The following is a 27,118-nucleotide window of genomic DNA, read 5'->3' as shown; positions in this document are numbered from 1 at the left end:
ATGGAAGCTGCTTTGGGTTATCGATCCTCTGGGATTTATCTTTCATCTGTGAACTACAGAGGCTAAATCACCCACTGGACACTTCGGAGCATCCACTAATGCGGTCAAAAAGAGAAAGATCATAAAAACGCTTTATGGTATGAAGCCACACTTCAAACGGACGAAATCCTCCCGACTGAGTTGAAGAGGTGGATTCTCTCTTACCTCGTACACGTTCCCACTGGCGTCTTCAAGGTGTTGGGGTTGCGGATCATCTTATCGAGGATGCCGACTATCTGATCAAACTTGGGCCGTTCAGCCCGGTCTTTCTGCCAGCAGTCCAGCATGAGCTGGTGCAGACCTGGTGGGCAGTCCATGGGCGCGGGAAGACGGTAGCCCTCCTCTATGGCCTTTATGACCTGCACAAGCCAACAGACACACGACGTCTTTATAGGAACCATTACTGCCTCGTTAGTTTCACCCTTTCATCACAATCTGTGTAAACAACAGTGTCTGAATCCTTTGATCATGTCTACCTACTGCCGATTATAAAGGCCCCAAACAGAGATTTGATGCTTGTGTGCCAGTTTAGTTGCAATATTTGGGAACATGAGGATTTAAAGCATTGAAAGTCAATTCAAACTCCGTCACAAACTCATTCAACTCGCTCTGCATCATGCATGCAGTTCATTGAAAGTCAATACCGTGAGAGAACACTAGGTGCACTAGGGCACCTTTGATTTCAGCCCCCACTGCCGCTCCCTGGATTGCGGGGATGTGAGGCTGTGTATTTTCGGCATATAACTCATCTACTATTCCCGTCAGGGCCACTCAAACAAGAAGGAGCCATGGAGGGAAAGGTGTCAAAACACTGAAACTGTTGGGGGGGGGGGGGGGGGGGGGGGAATGGTAATAATCTTCCTGCATCCCCGGCGGAGCTGTTTGCTGACGTCTTGACAGCGCAAAAAAAAATCTCACATTGACGTCGTGTCAAGCAGAGGGCCGTCAAACCAGCACATAGGCCACTTTAATGGCCGGCCGTCTTGTTTAGCATTTCTAACATCTGATTGTTCAAACCGGCGGTTAGGCCGGGTGGAGAATGCTAATGGTGTTTAGCCCTGACGCTGTGGGTGCTAAACACTGGGCGCCATACAGGGTTCTTCAGGCCGGAACACACCCGCCAGACATCATTAATCAAAACGCGTCAGTAAGGGACAGTTTCATGGGGTCTGGCTCACTTGGACTCCCACAGTGGGGGTAGGGAGCAGACAGCAGCACTCAGTTATCATCGCATTTTGTGGCATTTGTTTAAACAGAACTGGCAAAACTAAACTTGTTCTTTGAGAAAGAAAGGGCACACTTACACTCTATTAACATGATTATTGCAAAAAATGACAATCATTATTCCGCTAGGTATATATTAAAATAAAATTGTTTTATTGCACTTTTTCACCTAGGCTTATATTTTTACTTTCTGATCCTTATGAAGTTCAGTAAGTCAATCAGAGGCAGAGTAGGGCGGGTCTTGATCCATAATAACGCCTCATCTATGTCTTTACATTCTTGGCCGAGGCGTGTTCCCCCTCCCCCCCATAATTTGATATGCAAATTAGCGTGTGACATCATCTAGCAACTTTCTGAGCAGCCAATAGCGACTTTGCTTGGAAAGGAGTAGGCAACACTGTCATCATCACACATTATTTTCTGAAGACTTCATTTTTATGCATGCCTCTTTTAACACTATGGTCTCCTAAGACTGGATTACAAACTGCATGATTATGGAGTCGTAGCCACAAATGAATCACGACTTCTTGAACTAATTAAGTCCAAGGTTAGCGTCCCAGCCGAACCTTCTCATGAGGCTCCCGCAAGAAACGCAGTGAAGAAAAACTACAACGTGGGAATTTTGCAATATTCGACATACTTGTGTGGGATGGCTTAATTAGAGCTAAATCTGGTGGAAAATATTGTAATGCGTGTCTCCCTTTAGATGCTCGTTATGGAATGGGTTTGCATTGGGACCCCACATGTGATCTCGTCCATAAAGTAATGAATGCATAAACCCCCGATGTATTCAGTCTTAATACTGGTTTGTTATTCGTGAGAAAACATCTGAGAAGACATGAAGGCCTACAGAAAATCAGTGTAGCAATAAATGATTTATGGTTTTGAAATCCAATTCAAAGCCCCTGGTACACCTCAGGAAATGTGAAAGTGCACAGTTTGTTTCTATCTGATGTGAAATGTATTGAAGTTAGAATCTGCTGTACTGTATGTGAAAGTAGGCGAGGAGAAAAGATTGCATCCTAAATCTCCTGTGGCCTCTGAGTTTATCTCACCGAAATGTGGAGATAATGTAATAACATGCAAAAGATAAGATGTTTATTTTTTACAATAATACAAAAACATCCATATTGGTGTTTCACAAGGGTTCCCAAATCATGGACAAAATTCTGGCATTAGTATTTTTTAGAAATGAAACATCGTCCTTGGAAGTCTGATTCTAATCTGTGGCTATGTGCGAGGCCCTTAGCGGGATGAAAAACCTGTTCTGCTGGTAAATGAATGACTTCAGCAACTCACATCTTGATTGGACATGTCCCAGTAAGGCCGTTCCCCATAGGACATGACCTCCCACATGACAATGCCATAACTCCACACGTCACTTGCGGAGGTGAATTTACGATACTGGATGGCTTCTGTTGCGGTCCATCGGACGGGTATTTTTCCGCCCTGTTCAGTAAAATGCAGGTGAGTGGCGGGAGTAAAGATCAAATTCATTACATCCTGCATCTTCCCCTAAAACATCAATTAGAGAGAGTTGAGACGTTACACACGGGGTCAGCGAAAAAGACAAAAGTTTCCGACAAACTTGACAAACAAATTGAGCTTGTTTTGCATATTGAATGGCTGAGCGCCCACACGTCGACTCTATTTTCATGCATTGGCTGTGGCTTGATTAGAGTATTCCAACAGGGAGCTCTGAGGAGCGAAGGCAATATGGAGGCGGCTTAATTGACTCACAGTTGTTGTGTAGACGGCCTCCGGATCGTCGTCGATCACCCTCGACAGGCCGAAGTCCGACACTTTACATACGAGATTACTGTTGACAAGGATGTTTCGTGCGGCCAGATCTCGATGGACGTATCCCATATCGGAGAGATATCTCATCCCTGCTGCTATGCCCCGCAGCATCCCCACCAACTGGATGACTGTGAACTGCCCGTCGTGTTTCTGCGCGGCACAGAGGGAAGCAAGCCGGGTCAGCCATCTTCACTGACCATGAGGGAAAACTAGGTCACAGCACTGCAGCAGCGCTGGCACAGGAGTCATTATATTTATGCTATGCACACAAGTCCTGCTGCAGACTTCCTGCTGTCTGTAACACTTAGCCTGCTACAGACTTCCTGCTCTCTGTAACACTTAGCCTGCTACAGACTTCCTGCTGTCTGTAACACTTAGCCTGCTACAGACTTCCTGCTGTCTGTAACACTTAGCCTGCTACAGACTTCCTGCTGTCTGTAACACTTAGCCTGCTACAGACTTCCTGCTGTCTGTAACACTTAGCCTGCTGCAGACTTCCTGCTCTCTGTAACACTTAGCCTGTTACAGACTTCCTGCTGTCTGTAACACTTAGCCTGCTACAGACTTCCTGCTGTCTGTAACACTTAGCCTGCTGCAGACTTCCTGCTGTCTGTAACACTTAGCCTGCTACAGACTTCCTGCTGTCTGTAACACTTAGCCTGCTACAGACTTCCTGCTGGCTCTAACACTTAGCCTGCTACAGACTTCCTGCTGTCTATAACACTTAGCCTGCTACAGACTTCCTGCTGTCTGTAACACTTAGCCTGCTACAGACTTCCTGCTCTCTGTAACACTTAGCCTGCTACAGACTTCCTGCTGTCTGTAACACTTAGCCTGCTACAGACTTCCTGCTGTCTGTAACACTTAGCCTGCTGCAGACTTCCTGCTGTCTGTAACACTTAGCCTGCTGCAGACTTCCTGCTGTCTGTAACACTTAGCCTGCTGCAGACTTCCTGCTCTCTGTAACACTTAGCCTGTTTCAGACTTCCTGCTGTCTGTAACACTTAGCCTGCTACAGACTTCCTGCTGTCTGTAACACTTAGCCTGCTGCAGACTTCCTGCTGTCTGTAACACTTAGCCTGCTACAGACTTCCTGCTGTCTGTAACACTTAGCCTGCTACAGACTTCCTGCTGTCTCTAACACTTAGCCTGCTACAGACTTCCTGCTGTCTATAACACTTAGCCTGCTACAGACTTCCTGCTGTCTGTAACACTTAGCCTGCTACAGACTTCCTGCTCTCTGTAACACTTAGCCTGCTACAGACTTCCTGCTGTCTGTAACACTTAGCCTGCTACAGACTTCCTGCTGTCTGTAACACTTAGCCTGCTGCAGACTTCCTGCTGTCTGTAACACTTAGCCTGCTACAGACTTCCTGCTGTCTGTAACACTTAGCCTGCTGCAGACTTCCTGCTGTCTGTAACACTTAGCCTGCTGCAGACTTCCTGCTGTCTGTAACACTTAGCCTGCTGCAGACTTCCTGCTGTCTGTAACACTTAGCCTGCTGCAGACTTCCTGCTGTCTGTAACACTTAGCCTGCTGCAGACTTCCTGCTGTCTGTAGCACTTGGCCTGCTGCAGACTTCCTGCTGTCTGTAACACTTAGCCTGCTGCAGACTTCCTGCTGTCTGTAACACTTAGCCTGCTACAGACTTCCTGCTGTCTGTAACACTTAGCCTGCTGCAGACTTCCTGCTGTCTGTAACACTTGGCCTGCTGCAGACTTCCTGCTGTCTGTAACACTTAGCCTGCTACAGACTTCCTGCTGTCTGTAACACTTAGCCTGCTGCAGACTTCCTGCTGTCTGTAACACTTAGCCTGCTACAGACTTCCTGCTGTCTGTAACACTTAGCCTGCTGCAGACTTCCTGCTGTCTGTAACACTTAGCCTGCTACAGACTTCCTGCTGTCTGTAACACTTAGCCTGCTGCAGACTTCCTGCTCTCTGTAACACTTAGCCTGCTACAGACTTCCTGCTGTCTGTAACACTTAGCCTGCTACAGACCTCCTGCTGTCTGTAACACTTAGCCTGCTGCAGACTTCCTGCTGTCTGTAACACTTAGCCTGCTACAGACTTCCTGCTGTCTGTAACACTTAGCCTGCTGCAGACTTCCTGCTGTCTGTAACACTTAGCCTGCTACAGACTTCCTGCTGTCTGTAACACTTAGCCTGCTGCAGACTTCCTGCTGTCTGTAACACTTAGCCTGCTACAGACTTCCTGCTGTCTGTAACACTTAGCCTGCTGCAGACTTCCTGCTCTCTGTAACACTTAGCCTGCTACAGACTTCCTGCTGTCTGTAACACTTAGCCTGCTACAGACCTCCTGCTGTCTGTAACACTTAGCCTGTTACAGACTTCCTGCTGTCTGTAACACTTAGCCTGTTACAGACTTCCTGCTGTCTGTAACACTTAGAAAAGACTGATGGAAAGAATATTGTGTGTTTAGAAGGTGAGACTCACCCTGAGGAAAGCGTCTAATGAGCCGTTCTCCATATATTCAATCACAATCATCACTGGTTTTCCTGAATGAGGGAAAAAAAGGCAGGTAAAAAAATGTAGTTGATTAATTGATACATAAATGCTGTTTACTTACAAATGCTCCACTACCAACGACTACATGTACACAAAAACGCAGTCCACGTTATTTTTAGCTGTTTATTTGGCTTTTTAATTAAAAGTCACCATCTGCTCCTTTTATTACAGTGTCTAAATGAGAAAATGTTAAATAGGGAGGGTGGCTAATTTAATCAGATACAATGTCACTCTATGGTATTTTACCTCCCAAAGCTAAATATACTGTAATGCAATGGATTATCAACCAGTCACAGCATTTCCAAACTGTCTCATTGCATCAACATAAAACATTGCGCGTCTAACAACTAGAGTTGTTCCGATACCGATACCAGTCTTGAAAATGCCTCCGATACTGCCTAAAATGCTGGATCGGGTATCGGCGAGTTTCACACGGGATGAAATGTCCTTTTTACCGCAAATCAAAGGGTTTAACCTGAGCCAGGCCGTATTACAGTATACTCTGTATCGGCCGATACTCAATGTTCAGGTATCGGAATCGGTTTCGGTACGGAAAAAACGCTATCGGAACATCTCTACTAACAACATTACAAAAGAAAAAAGAGAAAGACATATTGCATTTTGAGTGTGCACATTTCCAGCCGGTTACCTCTGGTCACGACCCCCTCCAGGTGAACCACATTGGGATGGTCAAACTGACCCATGATGCTGGCCTCGCACAGAAAGTCCCGCCTCTGTTTCTCTGTGTAGCCCACTTTGAGCGTTTTGATGGCGACCGACACGTCCCGCTTCCCGGGCAGCTTGAGCCGGCCGCTGCACACCTCCCCGAACTCTCCTGTGTGAGGGGGAAAAACCATTCATGACTGAGGAGGGGGGTGGGGAATCAAGCACTTCACAATGACTAATGTATTAGTGTATTTTGAGACAAAGCAGCTGTGCTGTGCTGGAATACAAATTGGAGGAAGACATCTTGTTATACTCGGGGGAGTGTAAGCAGGACCTATAATAAGACATGCGAGAGATGCAGAGATACTGTCATTGACCGCCTCTGTAAAACCCGTGTGGCAGCGATTCTTCACCGGCGGCTATCTTTACTGCGTCTCTGAGACGGGCCCACACATTAATTGCAATGAACTTTTTTCCCCTCTTCGCAATTGCCCTATCAATATACAGCATGAAGCTGTGTCCCCATTCAAGGTGTAAATATTTGGCTGTCAGTGTGATATATGAGAGCACAGAGTGACTAAACAGAAAGAGAGAGAGAGAGAGAGAGAGAGAGAGAGAGAGACATGGGGTAACAGAAAGAGAGAGAGAGAGAGAGAGAGACATGGGGTAACAGAAAGAGAGAAAGAGAGCGAGAGACATGGGGTAACAGAAAGACAGAGAGAGAGAGAGAGAGAGAGAGAGAGAGAGAGAGAGAGAGAGAGAGAGAGAGAGACATGGGCTAGGCTCACCTGCTCCTATAACCCGCTCAATTTTAATACAGGAGGCATCCAGCTCCTTGGCAAATTGATGGACAGCCCTGCTGGGGTCCTCGTAGGTTTCGGGGTCGATGTAGGTTTTGGTGCCTGGAAATTTAACTGTAGAAAGGTAAGAGGATTACTGTTACGATTAAATATGCACACTGCGCACAGGCCGCACGCTTTGACAGGCAAACGGTTACCAAGACTCCGCGATTCAGAGGGAGTCAGCTCGGTGTCAAAGGGTTTCTCACACGGGGAGAAATTCATCACAAAAGACAAAGCAAGATTTTGGTAACCCATGCATGGCTGTCAGCCACCTCTCACCTCCCTCCTCTAGTCCAGACTCCCCCTGCTTCAGACTCATCTGCCTCTGGTCTGCAGCACGTCAAGTTATCATGCTTTGTGGTTTCACACCGCATGATCACTTAGTGAACGGCAAATATCTACAGAATGAACTCACTGATGGAATAAATATCTACAGAATGAACTCAGTGATGGAATAAATATCTACAGAATGAACTCACTGATGGAATAAATATCTACAGAATGAACTCAGTGATGGAATAAATATCTACAGAATGAACTCACTGATGTAATAAATATCTACAGAATGAACTCACTGATGTAATAAATATCTATAGAATGAACTCACTGATGGAATAAATATCTATAGAATGAACTCAGTGATGGAATAAATATCTACAGAATGAACTCAGTGATGTAATAAATATCTACAGAATGAACTCACTGATGGAATAAATATCTACAGAATGAACTCACTGATGGAATAAATATCTACAGAATGAACTCAGTGACAGAATAAATATCTACAGAATGAACTCACTGATGTAATAAATATCTACAGAATGAACTCACTGATGTAATAAATATCTACAGAATGAACTCACTGATGGAATAAATATCTACAGAATGAACTCAGTGATGGAATAAATATCTACAGAATGAACTCACTGATGTAATAAATATCTACAGAATGAACTCACTGATGTAATAAATATCTATAGAATGAACTCAGTGATGTAATAAATATCTACAGAATGAACTCACTGATGGAATAAATATCTACAGAATGAACTCAGTGATGTAATAAATATCTACAGAATGAACTCAGTGATGTAATAAATATCTACAGAATGAACTCACTGATGTAATAAATATCTACAGAATGAACTCACTGATGGAATAAATATCTACAGAATGAACTCACTGATGTAATAAATATCTACAGAATGAACTCAGTGACAGAACGGCACCTCGGGCAGGGATTTCAAATCTGTCTTCAAACGGAAAATTAAGTCTTGCTTTTACCGTGAAATTTCAAATAACAATGGTGTGGGAATAGTTCATGAATATGCATGAGGGGGGGGGGGGGGTGGTGGTGGTGTAGAAGTAGTCTGAAGAAAAACAACACAACCGATGTAGAAAAGGTTAGAGAAAGGCCAGAGACGAGGTAAGAAGTCAAGCTAATATTTCCAACAAAACCCTAAATTTGCAGCAAATTACAGTATTATGCACTCAGTCAACAGACTACTCTTAGGAACTATTGCACTGTGCATTTTAAATTCCTCTGATAACAATATAACCTGTCAACTTTACAATTTAACGAGATACTACCAGCATACACTAGATCAACGCTGGAACGGCCGCAGTAAAACAGCATCATTGAACAGCTCGTAGCTGGAGCAGAACACAACAGGCATATTCTCTGCCTGAGTGTAAAGACGTGGTTGGCCGATCCAACGCGGGTGTAAAATAAATACAACACACGCATTGTGCTCAGGCGAGGCCACGCTGGCAGCTGAGAAACCCCCTCCACTGGCTCCCATAATTGCTTCGTCCATCCAAGATGTCAGCTGATCTGATAGGAGATGGCTTATCACCAACGTCCTCGCGCGCTACACGCCAGACAAATTGGCTCGACGTGTCGAGTTCGCACGCTATCTGGCTCGTGTCGCCCGGGCAGCCTCTCCGTCGTTTGATATTGCCGAGCGAATCCCGCCATTAAAAGCGCGGCGCTCTCCTTGTTTGTGTGCCATGTTTTTCGCAGGTTGGACCTGTGTGCTGCGTCTGCCGAGGCTGATCTGTCAGACACTTAGCGGTTATCCTACCTGGGCTCACCACCAGGGCTCTGGCTCTGCTGCTTTAGCGCTGCTGCTCTGTGACACCGCGTGACCCTTTGTTTCTAAATCAGCAGTGTGCCTACAGCACGGATCATTACAGCTGTCTGCAGCCTGCATCTCCAGGGGCATCATTAAGGGTGCTGGATCGCCGTGGAAACAAACCTCTCTTACCCAATAGAAGGCTTCTTAACACATTCACTGCCAGCCATTTTTTTTTACTGTAGGTAGCTTCTGCCAAGCCGTTTTTTGAGGATTCTGGCTCATTTTACAAGAGCCGAGGATAATTTTCTGCTTGGACTTTGTGAACACGAAGTTCACAAAAGTACTAATAGAATGTGTGCTTTCTCTGTCTAAAAGAGTTAGTTTGTAGAGTTAGTAGTTATGTAGGTATTAGCCGTTGAGTACAGCATGGTTTCAGCGTGTGAGACAGGAAGCTGAGATAATCGCAGTTTTGTGAAATTCAATCAAACAGGCAGAACAGTCACTTTAACCATTTATTTTTGGCATCAGTGAGAGATCAGACATCTGAACAATATAGTTATGAACACCCTCTCCTTTAAACTCCTCCCTCCATGGGCGTGTCTGGTGGCGTTTGTCACAAGCCAGTTTCTCCTGCCTGTCTGAGCAGTGAGCAGCCTCCCTCTCTGGCGGCCCCTCGTCGGCGAGTGTGGCGAGTGTGGACTGTGGATGGGACTCAATCGTTTCTTGGATTTTCGGTTGAGAGCTTTGATGAAGCTTTGTGCGATTCTAGGCTTTATGCTGCCCACCCAGTCTATTTTTGGAACCCTCCACCGTTGTGCGCCGGTGTGCAGCAGCGTGAAAGCGTTTTCGCCTACAGTATGAGAATGAGGCTCGTTCGTTTCTGGGTTTTCGGAATGCGTGCGATTCTGGCCTTTCTGTGTAAAATAGATTATACACATTCAATACTTCCAATATTTTTATAGGAGACGGGGGGAGCGTTGATCCACGCCCGACCGTCAATTTTTTTATTTTTATTTTTAAGACGAGATATCTCGTCTTTGGCACTCAACGGTTGGATTCTGTAAGACGAGATATCTCGTCATTGGCAGTCAACGTGTTAAGGGAGAACCCCGAACCAAGCAAGCTGTGTACCCTTCATCCCCAGCAGACGCTCTGCTCAAACTGTCTGCCTTTTAAAAGCCTTTTTTACATTTCTACTAGAGAAGTGTTCTTCCTCGCGGCTCGGCCCTCCGCTCCCTCTCTGACAATGTGTTTGCAGTTTCATGGACTTTGACGTCTTCATCTCACCAGCTTTTGGTCTAAGAAGGAGCCAATCGCCAGCAGATGTTCGCCTGATTGTTCCCAGCTTTGACTCAAATCAAGAGCATCAAATGAACTGGGACAAAGCAGGAACGCTCGTCCTGGGGTTTTGAGGCACGCTCTGCTGTGCCAGTATGCAGTGACTGAGATCTTTACGTGTGTGGGCGGTTGTGTGTGTATGTGTGTGTATGTGTGTGTGTACGTGTGTGTGTGTGTACGTGTGTGTGTGTGTATGTGTGTGTGTGTGTGTGTACATGTGTGTGTGTGTGTGTGTGTCTAAGCTGATGAATGCAGGCACTCACATTGGAAGTAGAGTTCCTCGTCTCCCTCCTGGTCCGCCTTGCTGTACCCGCAGTGCCTTCACACGGGGGGGGGGGGGGAGGGGTGAGAGGAAGACAGTCTCAGAATCAACTGATTGTGCGGCAGGAAATAAACACGCTAATTTACAAGAATGTTAATGCGGCGACTAAACGCCGTGCGTGACACGTCTCTTAAGATAGCAACGCCGAGCGGCACCGCACGGGCTGCCAACCCGAGCAGCACTAGCATGGGAAATAGCTGGGCTCTGTGAGCACACAGCCTGATCTCCAGTCGGCATAATAACCTCTAACATTTCTAATAATGCATGCACTGTAAAGGGCTGTTCAACATGTCATGTAATATTAATTTGTCATATTAACGTGTTGAAGGTTCCCTCAAGCACAAGGCTGCTCTTTGAGCAGAAGAAGAAAGGGAAAAAACGTGGGGGAGGGGGGGGGTTGGTGTAGGAAGGTGCAGTAAGCCACAAGATGACAGACATGCAGCTAGATGGATGTACTGTACATGTAAATGACATGTGTGTAGCGTGTGTCGACACCAGGGGTCGCCAAACTACGGCCCGCGGGCCAAACTACGGCCCACTGCCCGTTTTTAAGTGGCCCGCATGAATTTAGAAAATAAATAAATAATAATTGCTAATAACTTTTCCGTTTTTCCGTTTTAAAGTTTTCGAATTCTCCCCATTTCGTTTTTTCAATTTAAAACCATTGAAAATGGGTTATACTTGAGTACCCTGACTTGGTCTATTTATTTTTAAACATTTTTAATACTGAATGAATGTTTAATACTAATGTTATGTTAAATTATCTCTGTTGGCACAGGAAAAGAACATTTGAAAAAATTGTAATAGGTGAGCACATCAATAAACTATGTGTCATATATTTATTTAGGTAGAAATTACATTTTTGATGGCACAAGGGTTTTCTGGTCCAATTTTTTTCCCGCGAAAACTGCTGAGCTTATATAGTTTGGCCCGCGACTCCTTCTAGTTTTCTCTATGCGGCCCCACAACCCAAAAGTTTGGCCACCCCTGGTCTACACTGTTCACACCGCACGCACACGCACGAAATGGCCCCATGCATGGGAGGCAGGCTGTGATGTCACCCGATGAAGGGAAGAGGAAGTGGCGTTCGTGCGGGGGAAGTGTGTGAGTGAAGGGCAGTGATGAGGGCTGAAGTGATGCTGGAGGAGAGGGAGGAGATACGTCCTCCTGCCACCATGACACAGGAGCAGCAACACACATTCTCACAGAGAACATTTCAAAACTTTTCCAGGACTTTTCAAGGACCCACAATAGAATGTCCATGTAATGCGAGGCAGTGACTCTGAACTGCATCACATGACTGTTAAGTAGCTACATGGAAGCTATTGTAATAAAACATGCATTTTCCATTAAAAAGATGTCCATATAAAAATATACAAGAGGCACTAAAATCCAACATAAAGAGGTGTGTCCTATTTATCCAGTGTCCATGTTATGTTAATGTTATCCATTAATCCACACAATTTCCATGGCTTTTCCAAAACTATCCAAGAATTTATTTTCTAATTCCATGACTTTTCCAGGTCTGGAAAACAAGATTTTGAAATGCCATGACTTTTCCAGGTTTTCCATGACTGTGGGAACCCTCACTCACTCGGACATTCTCTCTCGCACACACACACACACACACACACACACACAAGTGCGCACGTACACACACACACACACACACACACACACACACACACACACACACACAGACACACAGACACACACACACACACACACACACACACACAGATGGAGCCGAACCCCTTATCACTATTGAGTAGGGGTGTCACGATATTTCGTCGCACGATATATCGCGATATCGAAACGTCACGATATGCGTATCGTCAGAAAAAAATTATATCGTAAAAAAAAAAAAAAAAAAATTGCTCCTGAATAATAATAGAACAAATTTAGCAGAATCAACACGCATGAGTGAGGGGTAGACTACTACTGGCATGGCAAAACAGCTCAAGGGGTACATAATATTACATAAGTTTAGGGACCATTGAGCATGAGTTATTTAAGAAATAGATTGTATACTTTATTTTTCTTTCACCATGCAACAAACATTTAGTTTGTGACAGTGTGACACATTCTATTGCAAGAGAAGCATTATCTTCCATGTTGTTTTCTAGTTATTATAATAACAATCTCCAAAAACAGCATTTGTTTTGCATTTTGTGTATTTCAAATGAAAGACTATTTTTCCAGTATTTTCCCAGGGCTCCCTTGGAAAGAGGTTTCGATTTCAACGGGACTCACATGGTTAAATAAATGATAAATAAATACATCAAAATTATTTCCTTTTGTTAAAAAAAATATTGTTAAAATATCGTATCGTATCGTTATCGTGAACCCAATATCGTGTATCGTATCGTATCGTGAAATTAGTGTATCGTGACACCCCTACTATTGAGTACATGTCTCATAATGGCTCCATTACGACCCCCCCCCCCAAAAAGAAGAGGAAAAGGTAAAATAAGCAGAAAGATGTGAATATGTGTTCAGTGAGGGTGGAGTGGAAAATGATGCGTCACAAGCCATTAGCACAGCATGCCACAGGATGATGCACGTGTGTGTGTGTGTGTGGACGACTCCATGTCTATGGAGGCCTGTGAGTGACAGAAAGGCTAATTGAGCAGCGGAGACAGACTCACAGGAGCGGAGAGTCAATGGGGCCCGCGAGAGCGTACCTTCTCCCGATGATGAAGCCAAACACCATGAACACCAGGATGATGGTCCCGGCCACGGCCACCACCGCGATGATGATGACGGGGTTCTGCTCGCTGGAGACGATCGCTGCTGAGGAGACACATGCAGGAAGACAGAAAGACACACTGTGAAACACTGTGGACTGTACAACACATATGGACCGAGCCACTGTGACCGTCGCCATCTTGGTTTTCTTGGAGCCAGAACAGTGACCATAATTTGGACGAGGAGAGCAGCAGCCTGCTATTGGTCCGCCATTGTCAAGCTGTGCGATCACTGGACAGGCGACCTGTCAATCACAGCCCCAAAACATAGTCTGATTTATCGTCTATTTGACTCTAAATGGGACCATAATTGACTAATTGAACATGATGCTGTATTGAAGAAGACTTGAAACTAGTGATTGAGATCATAAACTCATTAGGAAAGTGTTTACTGAGGTCATGAATCAGGTGAGAAGTCAGGTCATTTCCCCATTCACTTCTATACAATCTAACTTTTTTTTGCAGCCATACAGTACAGTTGTCATGAATGGTGAAATTAGCTATAGAGAGAGACCCTTTCATGTACCATGTGTGTTTCTGCATTTTAACATGGGGCTGAATGGGGAATGACTCCCTTTTGGAGCCAGCCTCAAGTGGCCATTCGAGCAACTGCGGTTTTTGGCACTTCCGCGTTGGCATTTTCAGAACCGAAGGTTGGGGCTTGAGTGTGAACGTCAGTACATCAAAGCCTGACGATCTGCAGGACAGAACCGAGCCCTATGATATGAGTGACATGCCCCCTCCCTCTCTCTCTCTCTCTCCTGCCCCTCTGAGAGAGAGAAAGAGAGAGTGAGAGAGTGAGAGAGTGAGAGAGTGAGAGAGTGAGAGAGAGAGAGAGAGTGAGACGAGGAGGGACGTTTCTATTTTGGAGCCGTCCTCATACACACGGCTCTACTGTTTCAGAAAGTGGGCTTAATAGTCCCAGGCGGCCTCGGCGATGCCCTTCATCTCAAACAAAGACACATTCAGGTTGGATTGTTTTTCCCCGCGCAGCAGCAGGGCTCTCACAGTGCAGCAGCAGCAGGGCTCTTACAGTGCAGCAGCAGCAGGGCTCTCACAGTGCAGCAGCAGCAGCAGGGCTCTCACAGTGCAGCAGCAGCAGCAGCAGGCTCTCACAGTGCAGCAGCAGCAGGGCTCTCAGAGTGCAGCAGCAGCAGGGCTCTTACAGTGCAGCAGCAGCAGCAGGGCTCTCACAGTGCAGCAGCAGCAGGGCTCTCATAGTGCAGCAGCAGCAGGGCTCTCAGAGTGCAGCAGCAGCAGGGCTCTCACAGTGCAGCAGCAGCAGGGCTCTCACAGTGCAGCAGCAGCAGCAGGGCTCTCAGAGTGCAGCAGCAGCAGGGCTCTCAGAGTGCAGCAGCAGCAGGGCTCTCACAGTGCAGCAGCAGCAGCAGGGCTCTCACAGTGCAGCAGCAGCAGGGCTCTTACAGTGCAGCAGCAGCAGGGCTCTTACAGTGCAGCAGCAGCAGCAGGGCTCTCACAGTGCAGCAGCAGCAGCAGAGTGCAGCAGCAGCAGCAGGGCTCTCACAGTGCAGCAGCAGCAGGGCTCTCATAGTGCAGCAGCAGCAGCAGGGCTCTCACAGTGCAGCAGCAGCAGCAGGGCTCTCACAGTGCAGCAGCAGCAGCAGGGCTCTCACAGTGCAGCAGCAGCAGCAGGGCTCTCACAGTGCAGCAGCAGCAGCAGGGTTCTCACAGTGCAGCAGCAGCAGCAGGGCTCTCACAGTGCAGCAGCAGCAGCAGGGCTCTCATAGTGCAGCAGCAGCAGCAGGGCTCTCACAGTGCAGCAGCAGCAGCAGGGCTCTCACAGTGCAGCAGCAGCAGCAGGGCTCTCACAGTGCAGCAGCAGCAGCAGGGCTCTCACAGTGCAGCAGCAGCAGCAGGGCTCTCACAGTGCAGCAGCAGCAGCAGGGCTCTCACAGTGCAGCAGCAGCAGGGTTCTCACAGTGCAGCAGCAGCAGCAGGGCTCTCACAGTGCAGCAGCAGCAGGGCTCTCAGTCTCACAGTGCAGCAGCAGCAGGGCTCTCACAGTGCAGCAGCAGCAGGGCTCTCACATTGCAGCAGCAGGGCTCTCACAGTGCAGCAGCAGGGCTCTCAGTCTCACAGTGCAGCAGCAGCAGGGCTCTCACAGTGCAGCAGCAGCAGGGCTCTCACATTGCAGCAGCAGGGCTCTCACATTGCAGCAGCAGGGCTCTCACATTGCAGCAGCAGGGCTCTCACAGTGCAGCAGCAGGGCTCTCAGTCTCACAGTGCAGCAGCAGCAGGGCTCTCACAGTGCAGCAGCAGCAGCAGGGCTCTCAGTCTCACAGTGCAGCAGCAGCAGGGCTCTCAGAGTGCTTAGACTGTTTTGCGTTGACAAACTGCCGATTGCTCCTGAAGAATGGCTCGCCGTAGCTCCGCACATAAGGTGTATGTATCAGGTGTATGAGGTCGGGGGAAATTCATGCATTTTAAATCAAGTAGATCTGCGCTGTATAAATACTCGGAAAGAGACTAATGATTATCCGCGGCCTGTCTGGAGCGGACAGCAGCTAGCCTCATCGCCAGTAAAAATGTAGTGACACCAGCGATCAGCTGGCTGAATATCTCCCTAATTGCCTATTGTGGGAGGAGCTAATAGCATCCAATTGTCCAATTACAAACTTGTAGCTTTGCGTACGCCCTCTTGAGACATTGATATGAAAGGGCAGGCTTTCTATGTGTGTGCAAGGACACTTCCACTGGAGCAAACTTGTGAACTTCTTGTCACAGGACATAATCCGTGTAGGTGTGTGTGTGTGTGTGGTGGGGGGAGCAGAGAAGAGGGAGAGAGAGACAGAGAGAAAGAGAGAGAGAGGCAGAGAGAGAGAGGCAGAGAGAGAGAGAGAGAGAGAGGTAGAGAGAGAGAGAGAGGCAGAGAGAGAGAGAGAGAGAGAGAGAGAGAGGTAGAGAGAGAGAGAGAGGCAGAGAGAGAGAGAGAGAGGCAGAGAGAGAGAGAGAGAGAGAGAGGCAGAGAGAGAGAGAGAGAGAGGCAGAGAGAGAGAGAGAGAGGTAGAGAGAGAGAGGCAGAGAGAGAGAGAGAGGTAGAGAGAGAGAGAGAGAGGCAGAGAGAGAGAGAGAGAGAGAGGCAGAGAGAGAGAGAGGCAGAGAGAGAGAGAGAGAGAGGCAGAGAGAGAGAGAGAGAGGTAGAGAGAGAGAGGCAGAGAGAGAGGAGAGAGGTAGAGAGAGAGAGAGAGAGGTAGAGAGAGAGAGAGGCAGCGAGAGAGAGAGAGAGAGAGGCAGAGAGAGAGAGAGAGAGGCAGAGAGAGAGAGAGAGAGGTAGAGAGAGAGAGAGAGGCAGAGAAGAGAGAGAGAGAGAGGCAGAGAGAGAGAGAGAGGCAGAGAGAGAGGCAGAGAGAGAGAGAGAGAGGTAGAGAGAGAGAGAGAGAGGCAGAGAGAGAGAGAGAGAGGCAGAGAGAGAGAGGCAGAGAGAGAGAGAGAGAGAGGCAGAGAGAGAGAGAGGAGAGGTAGAGAGAGAGAGGCAGAGAGAGAGAGAGAGGTAGAGAGAGAGAGAGAGAGGCAGAGAGAGAGAGAGAGAGAGAGGCAGAGAGAGAGAGAGGCAGAGAGAGAGAGAGAGAGAGGCAGAGAGAGAGAGAGAGAGGTAGAGAGAGAGAGGCAGAGAGAGAGGGAGAGAGGTAGAGAGAGAGAGAGAGAGGTAGAGAGAGAGAGATGGCAGCGAGAGAGAGAGAGAGAGAGGCAGAGAGAGAGAGAGAGGAGGCAGAGAGAGAGAGAGGAGAGGTAGAGAGAGAGAGAGGCAGAGAGAGAGAGAGAGAGAGGCAGAGAGAGAGAGAGAGAGGCAGAGAGAGAGAGAGAGAGAGAGAGAGAGAGAGGGCAGAGAGAGAGAGAGAGAGAGGGATGCAGAGAGAAGAGGCAGAGAGAGAGAGAGAGGCAGAGAGAGAGAAAGCGAGAGAGGCCAGAGAGAGAGAGAGAGGCATAGACGAGAGAGAGATGAGAGAGAGAGAGGAGAGAGAGAGAGAGAGAGAGAGAGAGAGAGAGGCAGAGATAGAGAGAGAGAGAGAGCAGAGAGCGAGAGTGAGAGCGAGAGAGAGAGGCAAGAGAGAGAGAGAGAGGCAGAGAGAGAGAGAGAGAGAGGCAGAGAGAGAGAGAGAGGGGCAGAGAGAGAGGAGAGAGAGAGACGAGAGAGAGAGAGAGGCAGAGAGCGAGAGTGAGAGCGGAGGGCGAGAGAGAGGCAGAGAGAGAGAGAGAGGCAGAGAGAGAGAGAGAGAGAGGCAGAGAGAGAGAGAGAGGGCAGAGAGAGAGAGCGAGAGAGAGAGAGAGAGAGAGAGAGGCAGAGAGAGAGAGAGGGCAGAGAGAGAGAGAGAGAGAGAGAGAGAGAGAGAGAGGCAGAGAGAGAGAGAGAGGCAGAGAGAGAGAGAGAGGCAGAGAGAGAGAGAGGGGGCAGAGAGAGAGAGAGAGAGAGAGAGAGAGAGAGGCAGAGAGAGAGAGAGAGAGAGAGCCCTGAGACTGAAGTTGCCGGCCTGACCTAATGAATTAGGAGTGAATGAATAAGAGACTAATGGGCTCTTTCATAAAGCAGCTTTCAAATGAGAGAAAAGCTGATGCATCAACTATTCTAACAACAAGAAGTTTGCCCGCCTTCCTAATGTGTTTCCATGTTATGACGCCATTCATTCTGATCCGGAATACAAACAACTCTCAACACACACCATCAGTCACCAGAACTCACCACCACTCGCTCCGACAATTAGGGCAAATCGAATGTAACTGATTAGATTTAAATGCGTTTATTCTCTTGACGGCACCTTGTCCGTCTGCTTAGTAATTTTCCCCATGACGTTTTGTCAGTATGAAATAAAAGCAATTTGTGTTTGATTGCTTGAAAGCAAATAATTTCCCTGGGCTATTTACTACAGTGGCATGTTGGAGAAATGTGTCTGGAACATGAACAGGTTGGTGCGATGTGCCGATCCATCGGGGTGGTCCAACTCTGCCTTGGGGACTGATCCTAATGGCCTCTGTGGGCTTTCCATTAAAAGGGAGGGAAGTGATGCGTTTCTGACAGCAGCCAACAGGAGCCTGCTAAAACCATACTGATCATGTGACCTCACATTCTGAACAGTAGCCTGCTAAAACCATACTGAGCATGTGACCTCACGTTCTGTTTCCTTCTGCAGATCAGTCTGGCCTCCCACCCACATCCAGCGATTTCCGATAAATTACACATACGAAGAAAAGAGCGCCACCTACAGAAACTTCATCAACAGAAAAACCCAAGGAGAAAGACATCACAGTCCCGCCCACGCTGTTTGATTGACAGGTGATCTGCAGCAATAGTAGTGCAAGCAGCATGTGTGTGTTGTGTTGTGTTGTGTTGTGCTGTGCTGTGCTGTGCTGTGTTGTGTTGTGTTGTGTTGTGCTGTGTTGTGTTGTGCTGTGTTGTGTTGTGTTGTGCTGTGCTGTGTTGTGCTGTGTTGTGTTGTGTTGTGTTGTGTTGTGCTGTGCTGTGCTGTGCTGTGTTGTGTTGTGTTGTGCTGTGCTGTGTTGTGTTGTGTTGTGTTGTGCTGTGTTGTGTTGTGCTGTGTTGTGTTGTGTTGTGTTGTGTTGTGTTGTGCTGTGCTGTGTTGTGTTGTGTTGTGTTGTGTTGTGTTGTGCTGTGTTGTGTTGTGTTGTGTTGTGCTGTGTTGTGTTGTGCTGTGCTGTGTTGTGTTGTGCTGTGCTGTGTTGTGTTGTGTTGTGTTGTGCTGTGTTGTGTTGTGTTGTGTTGTGCTGTGTTGTGTTGTGTTGTGTTGTGCTGTGTTGTGTTGTGTTGTGTTGTGCTGTGTTGTGTTGTGTTGTGTTGTGTTGTGTTGTGTTGTGCTGTGTTGTGTTGTGTTGTGTTGTGTTGTGTTGTGTTGTGTTGTGCTGGGTGCAGCGGACCTGAGGCCTCCTCCTTGGTGGTGATCTCCAGTCTGGGGCCGTAGGTGCCGTAGCCGGCCGCTGTGAAAGCTCTGATCTGGAAGACGTAGGCCGTGCTGGGCTTCAGGTTGTTCACCGTGGCCGAGGTGGACCTGGACTTCACCGTGGAGTAGATGCGGTCCTTCTGATCCTGCACAGGGAAGAAATCACGTTTCATTCCAAAAAACCAGATAGCCCATCTGAAAGTATAAAGCTTCTAAATTGAGCACTATTGAAGTTGTGGTTATCTTAATTCCCTTGCTTCTAAAACAAATAGACTTCAGAGGATGCAATTACCTCCACTTTGCTAATGGAATGAACATGATTTAACAGTGATTCACCCAAATGCTAGTCTCACTTGCCAGACTACTGTATCTCCGTTTCACGCTGCACCAGCGCAGGAGAGAGTCTGGCTCCTCTTACTCTCACTCCGGTATAGCAGGGGAAAAAGGCTCTGTTATCTTTACAACCATCCACCGAAAGCAGGCCTGCTTTATTGCACAATCCAAATCTTTGTCAAAACTGGTCATTTTCTGCGTGTAGGTTGCTAGCTTGCTAGCTAGCGTTGTTGTTGTCACAGCGGCAGATTCATTTGAGAGCGACACACAGGGACTGAAATGGTCACTCAGCACCAATGGCTTCTCCAATGGCTGCTTCCAGTCAGTCAGACTCCCCAAATGCATATGAATTTTTTGGGAGAAACCATGCAAATTTATTTTAAAATTCGGTCTTCATGAGAATGAAAATAACCGATTTGCCGATTTCATATAAAACTATGAAATAATCAGAAGTGTAAAAAAAAAATATCAAAACTATCTTATATTTTATTTCAGATTCTTTTTTGGAGCCTGGATGGATGTTTTGCACACAAAGGCATCAACTTCACTTCTTCTATTTGTGTAAGAAACAACCATTGAAGCATAAACCATTACATCCAAATGGCTTTGAGAGAATGAGAAACACAGAACATTCAGTAAGATGTGTCCAGACGTTGGACTGGTCGTGTACGACAGCATCTTCCACATCAATACATCGTTTTGGATGCACAGGCTGCACACACATTGTGTATTTTGCCGTGGTTGTGTCAATGTTTCGCTCGGCCCAAAGCCCAAATGGAATGCCAGGGTCTGTTAGGGGTGTAGTCCTTGTTCCCAATGTTCCACTTTTACAGCCGGGCAGAGCACAGCCACAGTACGTGACACAGGGGAGCCATTCCTCCGTGCAGCCAACAGCACCGGCCTGCACAGCCCAGCTACCCAGAGCCTTTGATTTGTGGGCTTAAAACTTGTTGTGTAAAACGCTGCTATGTCCAGACTGAAAACACACGGGGAAGCAGCGGCGTACCCTACTACGTGAAGGGGAGAAGGAGATAACAGTAGCGGCTTGTTAATTGTGCCATGTGTGCTAGCATGTGTGCTAGCATGTGTGCTAGCATGTGTGCTAGCATGTGTGTGGGGGTGGCTGTGAAGGACTACAGGCTGATTACAATCTTATGGGCATCTCATTCATTATCGCAATTATGAGACAAAGAAGGTCCTCTCCAAATCTACAGAACTGCACTCACAGCAGCAGGCGAAGACTAAATGAAGAGCAGGCAAAAAGCGAGTGGCGAAGCCGAGCGATGGAGGGACAGGGGCGGTTCATAAAGACGCACACATTCAGACACACAGACACTGACACATGCACAACATACAAGATTGCACGGTTCCCACACCTTTTAAACATCAAATTCAAGGACTTTCCAAGCACAAATTCCCTCAAATTCAAGGACCCACCACGGCATAGTGTTGAGACACGGATCAAGGTTCATTACTGTTACAGAAGCTCACAGACGTCAATTAAAAAGAGAGAGAGAGGCTTGAATGTGTGAACACTTCTCCACTGTGCTGTTACATGTTAAATGTGCTGTTACATGTTAACTGTGCTGTTACATGTCACTGTGCTGTTACATGTTCAGTAAAAAAGTAAAGTAAAAAACAACAACTTCAGACTACATCCTAAAGAAGGATGTTTGTGTTGCTATGTGTGTGGGTTGGATCCCAGATTTATGTTTTTACATAGTTTTTATATTTTTTAAGTTCACAATGAAATGGCCATGTTACTAAAGGCTTTTTGCCATTAGAGTGCCTATTGGACCTTTCTTTCTTTTTTGAACGTCACAATATATCTACTGTATTCTTGCACAAAATATATCAATTCAAGCACGTTCAATGAGCCATGTCTATTTACGTCTATTAAAAGACAAAACTTTCAAGGATTTCATGGACCCGTAGGAACCCTGCATGCAAGATGGAGCGTCCATCAGCGCTTTACCTTTTCATAGTATTTGATTTCGTATTCGGTGATGACTCCGTTGGGTTGCTGGGGCTCCTGCCAGGAGAGCTGGATGCTGCGCTGCTGAACTTTCTCCTTGATCACCTCGCTGACCTGTGAGGGCGCTGTGCAAACAACCAGACAGACAGACAGACATGTCAATAAGCACCAGGGCAAACCCTCTCTGCACACACACACACACACACACACACGCATACGCCCAGGTACAACCAGGCGCACACAGAGCTCCTCTCCCTCTCTGCACGCACACGCACACCACACACCCAGGCACAATCAGGCGCACACAGAGCTCCTCTCCCTCTCTGCACGCACACGCACACACCCAGGCACAATCAGTCGCACACAGAGCCGCTCTCTCTGCGCTCTGTCTCTCTGAGCCACTGAGCTGATGAATATTCACACTGCCGTTCCTAAATGTTTACACCTCATGATCGAAATTTCAATTATGCTGCAAACAGCGGAAGCTCGCGTTCTCCCAGCCAGCGTGAAAACTGCAACATGGAGATTATCAATGGCAATTTGGTTCAATTAATTCCTGCGTTGCCGCGGGAGCTTCTTCTCCCTGATGACTGAGGGACAGGGATGCACCTGTAACCTTATGGCACCTGTCTGATGCACGGCAATTATCTGTTGTTCTCTGCACGACTCGTTTCAAGTGTCTGGCTCCTGTATTGAGTGCTTCCACATTTAAATAACAAATGTATACACTGCCATACTTTTTTTTACTGTCAATTCCCGAAGTTAAGTGATGTGACTGAACTCATGCAGATGAAGCCTATAAGCCCACTGTTGTCATGTAATGCTTCTTATTATGGCTCTATCTATTGCAAGCACGACTACCAAAGAGTATAGAAGCCAAGAAGAGACTAAGCTCTGATGCTTTTTTGACAACACCGCTGTCGCAATTTCTGATTGAAAAGGACTCCTATTGTGTGTCTGTGTGAAGCCCTGACAGGGAGGGAGAGAGAGAGAAACCCCGGCAGCAGACGCACCTATTTCTTGTCAAATGCACTGGATTCAACACATTAACGTTGCTTCACACGGTCAGAAAAAGTCGCCAGATTTGTCGCCAGTGGGGTCTGAAAAGTAGCTAAATATAGCGACAAAGTTGCCGAGTTAGCAACACTGGTTATTAACACGTTCACTGCCAAGGACGTGTTAACACGTTTTCAGAATCCAGCTGTTGACTGCCAACGACGTGTTAACACGTTTTCAGAATCGATTTTTTTTTTTGACGGTGGGACGTTGATCTAACCCTTTTACGTCTCCTACACCAGAATTGGAGGTATTGAATGTGTATAATCTATTTTACCGACCCACTGAGTGTCGACATGTCTCTCCACAGTAGAAAGAGGCGACCCAAAACTGGAGGGAAAAGCGCGAGGAAGCCGTTCTCATACTGTAAAATTGATGGCGAAAACGCTTTCACTTTCGCGCTGATGCACAGCGGTGGCAACGGTGGGGGGTTCCAAGAATAGATTGGATGCACACTTTGAAACACGCAGCATAAATATGACCAGAATCGCATCAAAGCTCTCAACCAAAACTCCACGAAACGAGCGAGTCCACCCAGACTTCCTCAAACAGCGGCCGCGCAAACAGGCAGCAGCCAGGCAGCAGCAACTTCGTTGTGACACGCCCGCTGGAGAGCCAGGGAGGCAGGAGGAGAACACACACGGAGGGAGGAGTTGGAAGCAGAGGGGGGTTTCCTGCTGTTATGGAGGAAATTACTGTTCAAAACTATTGTTTAGATGTCTGACTCTTACTGATGCCAAAAATGAATGGTTAAAGTGACTGTTCTATCGAATTTCACAAAAAGCCGTTTATCTCTGAATAATTTTTCTGACGCTGAAACCATGCTGTATTCAACTGCTAATGCTTACATAACTACTAACTCTACAAACTAACTCTTTTAGACAGAGAAAGCACACATTCTATTAGTTATTTTGAGATATTGTGTGTTCACAAAATCTTAGCAGAAAAGAATCCTCGGGTCTTGAAAGATGAGCCAGAATCCTCAAAAAAACCCTCTGGCAGAAGCTAACTACAGTAAAAAAAAAACGTCTGGCAGTGAATGTGTTAAGGTAGGGTGCTCTCTCCTTCAGTCCAAACTGGCGAGCATAGCTCTGCTGCTGTGCGCTAATGTTGCAATGGAACGATCTATATAGTATTAGCTTCACTTCTTGGGAAATTAAGTAATTTGCTACGACTACGACTACTACTACCACTGCTACTACAGCTACTATGGTAGCTGCTGCTAACTGTGTCTATTATTACTGCAATTACTATTTCATTATCATTATCGCCATCATCATCATTCTTAAAGACCACAGTGACTGCAAACAAAAAGTGAGCAAACTTTTTGGATTACTCGAGCGTACTCTAAGGAGATTTAATAGGCTAACTAAAACATTATTCTTAGCAGGAATTTGTGCTGTAAACACAAAAAGCCCAAATCCTTTCTGTAAACATACCGTGAGATTTAAATTACTCATCCCGCTCTCAGGATGTGCTCAATAGAGAGGTCCAGTAACGAGTCCGGAAATCATCGATGCTAACAGCCCTGGTTCTTCACAGTTTTCGCCTATGGGAGTTTTGAATGGGTTTTTGGCGTGATGCTTCTAATAATCTCTCTGGGCAACGCTGGCTTAATCAAACGCGAACCAGTGTTTAGTAACATCATCTTCACACATGAAGACCACTTTTATGAGTTTTGAAGCTTTTACATGCCGTTAAACGGGCGGCTAGCTAGCAAACGGCTAAATGAGACTACACTTTTGAGTCGATGTGGATATATACGTCAATAACGTCACCACTTCAAACGACGAACACGGAAATTCTCTTTCCCTCACCTGGTTCAGCCCCGTTCAGCCCGAGGTAATCAGTGCACACATCCAACAACAGTCCAGGTTGAGTGCTGACGTGACGTGAAGCCTATGCGACAGTGTGTAGTTCTGGATTAGCTTAGCACAAGCTTTTTACTTCTAGGGCTCGCATTTACACTACAAAACTCATGAAAGTGGTCCTCATGTGTGAAGATTATCCCGCTGAACCTTGGTTCGCGTTTGATTAAACTTGCGTTGCCCACAGACATTATTTGAAGCATCACGCCAAAAACCCATTCAAAAATCCCATAGACAGAAACAGTGAAGAACCAGGAAGTTCGGGACTTCCGCATTCAGCCCACAAAAATACGTCATCCCTGGACCTCTCTATTGACAGTGGTTGCAAGAATACAATAAGCTTTAATGTATATATTATACATATTATTATTATTATATTATTATTATATAATTGTTAATGTTAATACTGTATGTCAGCTTCAGCACTAGAGCTGCAAAGATTAGTTGATTAATCAGTCCCTCCAGGATTTTGCAGTTTTTTTGTGATTATTGCGATCATAAATGCTTTTCAGCGGCTTTTCTCAAAATTTGCGATGCAATTTGTGACATTTTATGTGATTTTTTGCGGTAAAATTGCGGGAACTGGCAAAAATTGCGGAGTTGCGGAAAGAATTGCGATTAAATTTTTAATTACATTTTTTCTTTTCCTCCCTTCATAGTTTCTCTTCTCCTTTCTTCCTCATCCTCAATAATGCTATTATCACTTTGCCTTTTCTCATACTTTTTGCTTACTGCTTCATATTTTTCCTCTTATCCTTATTTCCTCTTCATGCCTTCCCTGTCCTCCTCATCCCTTGTTCCTTGTTAAATATTAAAACTACTAGACCCTAAGCTAAATATGCCACCTGTGTGTGTGTGGGTCTCAAATGCTTCGCGCTAGAAAAAAGTGGCTGTCCAGTGACGATTTCCGTTTGTGTTCCTCCACGACAGTGTTGCACGGAGTGCAAAATAGTTTGTCTCCACTTTCATGCAAAACATTTGGTCATTGTTTTGCGCTTATTTTTGTTGGCAAATGTGAGGGGTTTGCCCTCCTCATCTCAATGCGATGACGTGCTACGTTACGTCCCATACTCTCGTCAGTTCCTATTGTTGTCCCCCGTTCCCACAGCAACCAGGCAAGATGACAGCGCACACATATCTCAAACCCAGGTAAAGATGCGGCATTTTACTAACTTTTTGCGGCGAAATCGTGGGAATTTTGAAGAATTGCAAGCCGCCACAAATATCGCGGAGTTTGGTTGAATTTGCATTAATTATTGCGATCGCAAAATCGCAATTTCCTGGAGGGACTGATTAATCAATTAGTCGATCAACAGAAAATTCACGGTCAACTATTTGTATTCATCGTTTAGACAGATTTTTAAGAAACAAATTAATGAATTAAAATGAGCTTGTTCCAGCTTCCCAAATGTGAATATGTTCTGCTTCCTTTAGTCTCCTATGACAGTAAACTGATTAACTTTAGGTTGTGGACTTTTGGTCAGGATAAAAGACCACATTTGATGTCATCTTGGATTTTTCTGAAAAAGTTATCAACATTTTTCACCATTCTATGACATTTTATAGACCATACGATGAATCAATTAGCTGAGAAATTAATCAACGGATTCATCGATAATGAAAATAATCGTTAGTTGCTTGCAACCCAACTGTTAATACTGTACGGCAGCTTCAGAACTGTATTGTTCTATAATCTACAGTCGGTCGTATCAATCAGGTGTAACAGTGTCCTGCTTTATTTTCTAATAAGCGCCAAAGAGCAGGCCGGACAGGAGAAAAGCCATGTGACAGTGTGAGAGAGTGAAGCTGCTGAGGTTCTGATGTGTCTGGGCCGTGCTCAGTGACCCAGCAGAGCCCGTGAAGCTGCTGAAGTTCTGATGTGTCTGGGCCGTGCTCAGTGACCCAGCAGAGCCCGTGAAGCTGCTGAAGTTCTGATGTGTCTGGGCCGTGCTCAGTGACCCAGCAGAGCCGCGGCGCCGCTGACCTCACATTGTTTTCAGATGACCCGTCACTAGTGACTGCGGCTGGATTAAACCCTCATTAGGGCCTCATCTGCATTCCTCACAGTAATGCGCACGACAGGAGGACACCCGAGACGTTGTCCACAACCTGCTGTTGTGACATGTCCCTCATAATCCACCCAAAACACAGGGACAATGTCTCCTTTTCAAAGCAGACGGCCGGTCAAACGGACGATTAAGTTTTCATTGCCGAGTCACAACAGGCGGTTAGTGCAGCTTAACTTCTCCCAGTTTGGCTGCTTTCTCCGCCCGCATCCAGACGGCATCTCAAGGCTGCGTCTGGATCCAGACTTGATGGCACTGAAATATGTTTTCCTGCACTGCTGTAACCTGCCATTTGCTCTCACCTCCTTCACAATTCTTTTTGTGC

The 27,118-nt window shown here is 46.4% G+C and overlaps 1 protein-coding gene across 5 annotated transcripts in view; it reads right to left on the bottom strand.

Annotated features, from left to right (window-relative positions):
- Positions 1-200: 200 nt before the first annotated feature.
- Positions 201-27,118, bottom strand: part of epha7 (eph receptor A7) — a gene marked incomplete at its 3' end in the record, with an annotated part of 116,644 nt that continues 89,726 nt past the window's right edge. The window contains exons 6-15 of one of the 5 annotated variants that reach the window (XM_083642735.1): positions 21,804-21,928; positions 19,473-19,641; positions 13,485-13,629; positions 10,778-10,833; positions 7,045-7,170; positions 6,240-6,425; positions 5,519-5,580; positions 3,004-3,213; positions 2,563-2,778; positions 201-398 (exon numbers count right to left, since the gene is read on the bottom strand). In XM_083642735.1, the coding sequence (XP_083498861.1) occupies positions 201-398; positions 2,563-2,778; positions 3,004-3,213; positions 5,519-5,580; positions 6,240-6,425; positions 7,045-7,170; positions 10,778-10,833; positions 13,485-13,629; positions 19,473-19,641; positions 21,804-21,928 (1,493 nt within the window). Of the gene's footprint in view, positions 399-2,562; positions 2,779-2,979; positions 3,214-5,518; positions 5,581-6,239; positions 6,426-7,044; positions 7,171-10,777; positions 10,834-13,484; positions 13,630-19,472; positions 19,642-21,803; positions 21,929-27,118 lie in introns of all 5 variants that reach the window. The other 4 variants (XM_083642738.1, XM_083642737.1, XM_083642736.1 and 1 more) reach the window with 4 other exon arrangements.

This window comes from Poromitra crassiceps, assembly GCF_964638095.1.
Source record: "Poromitra crassiceps genome assembly, chromosome: 9".
NCBI lineage: Eukaryota > Metazoa > Chordata > Actinopteri > Beryciformes > Melamphaidae > Poromitra > Poromitra crassiceps.
Note: the sequence above shows the minus strand (reverse complement) of the source record. Positions and strands in the feature narration are given on the sequence as shown.